This window comes from Hydra viridissima, unplaced genomic scaffold (genome assembly GCF_058129835.1).
Source record: "Hydra viridissima isolate aposymbiotic clone 2 unplaced genomic scaffold, HvirCarnegie_v1 scaffold_1, whole genome shotgun sequence".
In the NCBI taxonomy this organism is placed as follows: Eukaryota; Metazoa; Cnidaria; class Hydrozoa; order Anthoathecata; family Hydridae; genus Hydra; species Hydra viridissima.
The window spans coordinates 15,951,877-15,960,564 of NW_028324300.1; the positions used below are offsets into that span (position 1 = coordinate 15,951,877).

The 8,688-nt window shown below is 27.4% G+C and overlaps 1 protein-coding gene across 2 annotated transcripts; it reads right to left on the reverse strand.

The window, feature by feature from the left end:
* Nucleotides 1–64: 64 nt before the first annotated feature.
* LOC145187794 (guanine nucleotide exchange factor MSS4-like) lies at nt 65–2,412 on the reverse strand. 2 transcript variants are annotated; one of them, XM_090073408.1, is made up of 2 exons: nt 2,351–2,412; nt 65–521 (listed from the first exon to the last, which is right to left on the reverse strand). In XM_090073408.1, exon 2 carries the CDS (start codon nt 504–506, stop codon nt 276–278), a length of 231 nt encoding a protein of 76 aa, XP_089929534.1. In that variant the 5' UTR covers nt 507–521; nt 2,351–2,412; the 3' UTR covers nt 65–275. The 2 variants fall into 2 exon arrangements, with proteins under 2 accessions (XP_089929534.1, XP_089929528.1); XM_090073402.1 differs by lacking the exon at nt 2,351–2,412 and adding an exon at nt 1,984–2,215.
* Nucleotides 2,413–8,688: the final 6,276 nt, after the last annotated feature.

The following is an 8,688-nucleotide window of genomic DNA, read 5'->3' on the forward strand; positions in this document are numbered from 1 at the left end:
TAATGGGTAAGCAATTTTTACTTATAGGAAAAATATTTCTTGATCAAGTAAAAAGATAACTTCATTTTCTCATTATATGTATTCATGAAAAGGATATTTGATATGTGTACACTAAACCCTTCATTTATATTTCATTTTAAAGAAGCTTAAAACACTGCATGAAATAAGAACATTCTTGCAGTAATAAAACTTCAAAACTAAAATGTATTACAGCTATAGAAAAAAAATATATCAAACTATGCAAAGTTATACAATGCAATAAGTATACTCAAAATTTACATTTCACTGTATTTAATTCGTGATGCAGCAATAAAAAACTCTTTTGGTGCTTGAGTATCATGAAAACCAATTGGCCCAACTTCACAATCAGCACAAGCTAAGTACTTTATTGTACCAACATTATGTGAGAACCCTACATTTTCAAATGTCATCATATTATCCACCATCCAATATTCTGATAAGTGTTCTACTTGATTATTTAAACTCTCACCATTTTTGATCTTCATGTGAGGCAAAGGAAACTAGAAAAATAAATAAAAGTTAATTGCATTTTTAACTTTTACAAAGCTACTATTAGTAAAAGTTGTATTTTTGAGAAATAGATGAAATATAAAGATGTGTACTGTAAGGCTTAAAATGTAAGTAACAAAAGAAAGTGTTTCACTATTTTCCACCTTGTGAAATTATAATGTCAACTGCTATTGTAGTGGTATATTTTAAAGTTTTTTCTTCAAATTTTTATGAACTGTTTTTCGGAAATAAAAATAAATCTTACTGTAGAAAAAAACTTTTATTTAAAGCTCTGTACTCTAAAAACTACAATCATTGAAATGAATTTTCTTTTACTCTTTTTCTTTTACTCTTTTTCTTTTACTCTTTTTAAGAAAAATGGCTAAAAAAAAGTTAGTTACTGATGGTTAAAACCATCAAAAAAATCAGAACTAACTTAGCTTACTTTGATATGTGTTGTTTACCATTTCACTTTAACTTTACATATATTCATTACTTTTGAGCTTATATTGATTTTATTTTATACCAATCTCCTTAAAAATTGTTTTATCAAAACTAAAGATAACTAGTGAGCAGTAAACTATGCAGTTTTGACTGCATTGGTAGTAAGTAAAAAAATCTTAAAACAAAAAAAGTTCCCTTAACCTTCTGAAAGTTACAAATATAGAAATGGTTAATTGATGTATAATAAATATTTATTTAAGTAATCTATAAAAAATTAATAAATACTTATAATAGAACTTATTACCATTATATTTTTATCTTAGGAATTGTAATAATAGTAATAATAACAATGATGATAATATTAATAATAACAATGATAATAATAGTAATAATAAAAATTATAATAAAAATAATAGTAATAATAACAATTATAATAAAAACAATAATAATAATAATAATAAATAATAATAATAATAAATAATATTAATAATAAATAATAACAATAATAATAATAATAATAACAATAATAATAATAATAATAATAACAATAATAATAATAATAATAACAATAATAATAATAATAATAATAATAATAACAATAATAATAATAACAATAATAATAATAACAATAATAATAATAACAATAATAATAATAATAATAATAATAATAATAATAATAATAATAATAATAATAATAATAATAATAATAATAACAATAATAATAATAACAATAATAATAATAATAATAATAATAATAATAATAATAATAACAATAATGATGATGATGATGATGATGATGATGATGATGATGATGATGATGATGATGATGATGATGATGATGATGATGATGATGATGATGATGATGATGATGATGATGATGATGATGATGATGATGATGATGATGATGATGATGATGATGATGATGATGATGATGATGATGATGATGATAAAATAATAGAAATAATAGTCGTAATAATAAAAAAATTAAATTACTAACATTAATTACAAATAAAAATACTGGCAACCTACAGATTTATCAACAAAATAACAAACATTAGCTTTCAAAACTTTGCTTCCACAAAACGCACAAATAATATCTCTAGTATTGATAGAGTTTGAACAGGTGTCACGATAACTTTCACCGGATGACCTATCTGTGGAATCAGTCATTGTCTTTCTTACTTATTCTCGAATTAAAAAAAAATATATTGTTCGCTTCAGTACGGACCGACGCACAGTGGAAAATTGTAGAGCAACAGCATATCATAAATGTTTTTTACTAATGTCGCTACTATCATTATATTTCAATTTTATTTAATAGTTTAATAGTCAATCATTACTATAATGCAGGAATTTCACATAATTTTATGTAAAAATAAAAGATTTGAAGCCCTACTGTTTATTACTTTTGCGGATGTTCATTTCAAACCTGTTCGCTTCATCACTTTAAAAGTGAATTTTCTATAAAACTTTCTAGGAATAAGTATAAAGTATTATACATTTTTGAAAAGCTCATGTTATGGAGATTTTAAGAAAATTATACATTTTTACTTATATTGTTCAGTTTAGGAGTAATTATTTGAACAATAAAATAAATGAAAAAAAATAATATTCTTCAAGTTCACTGAGACTTTTGGTAGTTACCCACGCTTCCCCACGCTTTACATTTAATGTATTGTAGCCTAGGTGTTTATTAAAAACATGTATAAGAATGAGTTGCAGAAACGTGCGGTTTCCGAAATTATCGAGAAAAGAGTGATAAAAGTAAAAAAACAGAAAACCGCTTTTTATCGTGGTTTCAAATTTTGTTCTTTTATAACAATAGCTTGGTATATGTTTTTTAATTTATTATCAATTTTTTATTGATACCATGGCATTCTTTTATTTTTGCACTCATTTTGTGGTGAATGTACACTGCCAATATATAAAGAGTTGAAATATTTTTATCAGTATAAGAAACTCACAGTGGAAATTAAACCGACTCGTTTGACTATTGAATATTACTTAAGTTACTTTTGTGACTTGTTAAAATGACAACTTTTAAGTGTTTGAAATGTAAATTATTGCTTTCCTATATTGATGGAGGAATGACAGTTGAGGCACTGTCAACAATTTTAAAAGAAAATTATCAACTTTCTGAGGACAACTTGTGTTTCATCATTAGTGGTATTTAAAGGCACATTATTCCGTCTTTTAATAAACAATGGAGCATATCTTTAATACATATCTTCAGGCGTTGCATTCAATAGGAGAAGAAGCAGAAGCAAAACTTGTGGAATCATTAAGGATTGCTGATAAAGACAAAAAAAAATTAACATTGAGTTTTATGGAAAACGCAAGCCAGAAAAATATGCTAACTGATGAAAAAGCACTCAGCGTGTTTATTGATTTAGATTTAACAAAAGCACAATATTTGTATATGAGGAAGGTGACAAATGAACGAAACTGTTCCATATTCCCACCATATTGTAAAATTCAAGAAATTAAACAGACCTGCTATCCACCATCTTCTGCAATAGAAATTACGAACACACATGCGAAAATTCTGGAACTGCAAGATTTATTGGATCACACTGTAGCTAGAATTTTGACCATAGATTCTCTGTACAGTATTGAATTCAAGCATTTACTTTCATATAGTAAATGGGGCTGTGATGGTTCCTCTGGCCAAAGCCAATACAAGCAGAAACTTCCAGAGGAATCTGAACTTATTTCTTATGCAAATTTGTTTACTAGTTCTTTGGTGCCTATCAAACTAATTGATAAAGTAACTGGCGCAGTTGTTTGGCAAAATCCGGCACCTTCATATGTTCGTTTTTGTCGACCTATATGCATTGAATTTTGCAAAGAGACTTCCAAGAAAACTAAAGCCATTGTAGATGAAGTAAAGGGCCAAATAAACTCTTTGCGTGAAATGTGCAAGAACTTGATGAAGATACTCTGCAGCTTTTGAAAGTCAACGAACTGATTTCAGGAACTGAAAGTCCCTATGTAGTTATGATATAGTACCTTTAAGGTGGTACCAGGGTAAAAAACGGCTATTTTTGATAAAATTTTGAAAAATACCAAAATTAATGTTTTGAATTCTTAAATCTACCTATTTCAATATGCGTTTTGCAAAAAGTCAAAAATCTTCTTAATTTTAATCAAATTTGGCCTTTTTTTAAAGAGCAGTTTGGTTCTTGCTTCATAACAACGACCTTAGAAACGCTTTTTATCTCGCTAAATCTCAATTTTTCAGAAAAAATAACTTTTGATAGAAAATAGATAATGGGCTGAAATTTTGCAGATTTAAAGATGAACATATTACGAATGTTGTCTATGAAGCAAATTTTTGTTATTTTTTATTTAAAACTCATTTTTATCATGCTTTTGTCCCAAACTTCCCTTAATTTTATATCTTAAAGTTCGAATGTCAACCTGGTAAAATTAAAAATGTTTTAAAAAATTCTGTTTCATAGACAACATTCTAAATACATTAAAGAATTCATGTTCAAATTTTCAAGCAGTTTTGACTCTTTTTGAGTTAGTTATAATAGATGAAAGAATAAGGTTTGGGGGTAAAATAACACTAATTATGCGCATAATTAATGACGTTATCACAAAAATTTTTTTATTTGGCTACTGTTTTATATATTTTTTTTGTTCATTAATAGAAAAGAGCTAAAGTCTATTAATAGTTTTCAATTTCTTGTTAAAAAGTTACCTTTACCCTGGTACCACCTTAATATACCTATACATTATTTCATAAAAACAACTATTTAAAAATTGTTATTAAGAAACTGTCTTAAATATTTCTATAATTAGTAGGTAAGCACTTTATGTATTTTTCGTAGTTTTTAATAATTTTAAGGTATTTTCATATATTTGTAAAGCATTGTGTTAAAGTGTAAATTAACTATCTGCCAATTTTGAAGTTTTTGATTTTTATTTATTTATTTTTAATATTGTATTACAAAAAATTCTTATAAAGAGTATTTCACAAGAAGCGTCATATACTACTTTACATTTGTGCAAAATTTCAAATCTCTATTTTTAGTAACAAAAAAGTTATCGATTTTTGGTCCGAAACACACCTTTATTTTCCACTGTGCGACGACACAATCAGTCGCACATTGAGTCAAAATCCAAAAAACTGGCAAAAAAAACCCCCTCAAAAAAAAACAATTGTTAGGAACTAATAAATTTAGTTATAATGTAACTAATCCCACCAGAAAACTGGAAATAATTGCTTTTTGGTTAAATTTTGAGGATTCATCAATTTTTGTACCTTTTCTTGAAACATTATTTTATTTTTTTATTGCGAAACTTTCGCGCGAAATGTTCGCTTTAATATCTCTCTTCTAAGGTTGATACCAGTAAAAATAGTTCAAAATTTAATTTGACGGCATATTCTTTAGAATATATGGTAACTACAAACAATATTTTTGGCACTGCATTTTGATTTTAGATTATCATTCCTAAGTTCTTAAAAAAAAAAAGCCCCATATTGATTTTTTTTTTTAATTGTTTAATCATGAGTTTGGTTGAAAAACTAAGAGATTCCATTAGATTCCATGGTAGCTTTAACATTTTCCGATTGATAGGTATATATGAAAGCAGAAAAAAAAATTAGTTGCATGATTTTGCCCCAATTCAATATACAAAAAGTGAAAGGTAAAATTTCATGTTAATTATTTTTCAGACATTTTTCACACTACTTTCACATTAGCACTACAGAGGCAATTTGTCATAACTCAAAAGCCAACATTCAAAAAACTCGTTTTAAATTTCAAACCTCAAAAACCAAAAGTTGCATGATCTGACTGCCTACTGCCAGAGTTAAACGTTTAAAAAATAAAACTTTCATACAAAATAACGAATAATACATCATTACTCACATTCATCATGAAAAAAACATTTAGTTCTTATTATTCAAGAGTTAGGAATTAATCCTGATAATTTACTTGAGGCTCTTCTATGTGAGTTTCGTAGATTGGAGGGTGTGACCATGGAAGTATAGTTGAACTTGAAATGATAAATCTCAAGAAAACTCTATCAATATTTAATTTTAAATTCGAATCTAAATTGCAGAAACATTCAAGAACCTTCTCAAGACTTCTCGAAAATAAGCAAACCTGGTTGGATAAAGAAAGATAGTTTACAGAAAAGACGTTGCTGCAGGTCAAGGTACAAATAACAAGGACTGGGAAGATTTAAGTGAGAGAAGCGAAAGATCTAAGTTAGTAAAAAAAGTTAATTAATAAAGTAAAGTTAGTTAATAAAGTTAGTAATAAATCGATTTAATTCAAACCAATTCAAAAAATAATTTACTGACTTAGATATTAAATATTATCTTGTTTAAGATTACCAAGTTGGCTGAACATCCTGCTGAAGCATTGGCATTAGCTTTAATAAGAAAAGCCTCCGAAGATCCTACGAAGAGAGATTTTCTTGTTGTCAAAGTTAAAAATACGGAGGTTAGTTTTCCAATAAGAATGAAGCTTGAAGATGGCTTAAGTTTTAAATTCAGTGTGATCTTTCCGATGAAACAGTATCAAGTTATCAGAATTTCATTCATAATACAGAATGCAGATATTTAACCTTCACTTCCTAAAATTAAGAATGAAAGACAGAAATGTTATCCTGAGGGTTTAGTTCTGACAGAAATATCTGTTTCAACTTCTCTACAGTGCATATTTAACTATACACTAACTTTTACTGGATGCCGAAACTCTATGACAGTATTGGCTGAGAGTGGCGAAAGTTTGAATGTTTACTTTACTTTAAAGGGGGTTTTGATGATGTCTCAAAAATGTGTATAAACAAAAACATACTAATACAAATATTGGCGAGGCCCAAGTTAACGAGCAAAATCTCTTTCATACCGCTATTGTTTCACATAAATTATTTATCATGAAAGAAACAGTTGAATAAGAAGCCTTCAAGTACACATTTTTATTGACATCTGCATCTCCAATATCAAAAAGAAACGAAAAAGTTGATCAACAATGAAAAGGAACATCTTAAAGCCGAAATGATTTGACTGGGCGAGTTTGAGGTAAAGTTAGAAGTAGAAGAACGCAATTCCTGAAAATATTAGTTTCGTTAAGCGCATTAGTTTCAAAAACCACAAAATCTGAAAATGGAAAACCACTTCTCCTTGATGTTTTGTCTTTTTTAATGATGTAATATGTGATGATGTAATATGTGATGATTTTTTAATGATGTGATAATGTGATGACAAAATAAAGCCGCTTTTGCTAAAATTACTTTTTTCCTTTTTTTTTGTTTTAGTCATGGAATAGTAAGATAAGATGATACGGTACTTTGGTTTTTTAAATCCAAATCTTTTATTTTAATTAGTATATGTGCGCGTTTTGGTTTGAGGCACGTAAACTTTTTTGTTTATATCTATCTTCGTGCACCTAAAAGACTCTAAAAAGCATATCCGTGTGTAGTAAGCGCCTTAGATACATGTAAAATTTATTTAAGAATATGTGGTATATATTGTATATGTGGTTTTATATTGTATTTGAGATCTAGGAATACAAATTTTATATTTAAATCATTGTTTGCGCCCATAAATGGCACTGAAACGCGTATGCGTAAAATTTCTTTCTAATAAAAAAATTAGATTTTCTGACTCAAAAATACAAAAATTTATGTATCACATGTTTATATTTGATGGTTGTGTGATTTTTGCCGTTTTTTTACCTTTCTTATTCACTTTGTGTCGGTAGAAATGAGACATCTATTTGAAAGTTGGTAAATTAGAATCAACTTCGCTACAAAATTTTTTATTTTTGTAATTTTCCGAGAGATAATAATCTATTTGATGCAAACATGTTTGTATGCCCAGTGTAACAGCTGGAATAAGGCGGGTAGATATGGTATATGTAAGTTTTAATGTTTCTAACAAATATAACTTGATGTAAAATAATTTGACTCTTACTTTTTAATAGACTTTCAAAACTTATGTTCGATTTATGTACACAAAAATAAGGATTTTGCGAAATTTTTGAAAAAAGTCTTAATAAGTCTTCTTTAGGATTTCTGCACATCCTGTGGGAAAATATAGGATCACCAGCATCACCTAGGGTTACCTTTTAATTGAGATTTCGCTATTTACAAAAAAAGGATTGTCACGTCATGACATTTTATATCGTCAAAATTATTCACTTCAAAAATTTCCATTTACCAGCTCCAGAACAGGGAGGCTTTTTTCTCCAGAATCCCTCACTTTAAATGAAACTAAACGTGCTGCAGAAAAGCTAAATATGTATTTAAAATCAGATATAATCTTATAACTTTAGTCTACGGTTGTTGGCTATCCTTTAACATGGTTTATTGCTACGTTATGTCATCACGGGGTGTTATTTATTCAATAGACAAAAGGAGCATTGTAGAATGATTTTGGTAGATGGTTGTGAAAATTTAAGTTTTAACTTTATAACTTCTGGGATAATTTAAAAAGATGAATATGACGTACGTTGAACGTTAAAGAAAGTACCAAGAAGGGCTTCTTTATTAAAAAGAAAATTTAATGTTGTTGACTAAATGCAAAAAAATATAATAAAGAAGAAAACAAGTTTTATAATCTAGAAAACTTTTTACAATCCTTCAGCTATCTACTAACCATAAATATTGTTTACTTGGTAAAAAAAAAAAAGGTAAAATCTAATGTTCTTTCTGGCGAAATAGCAGCTGTTTTTAAACAACTTGCATTAGGTCATTTTCCTTGATAGACACCTG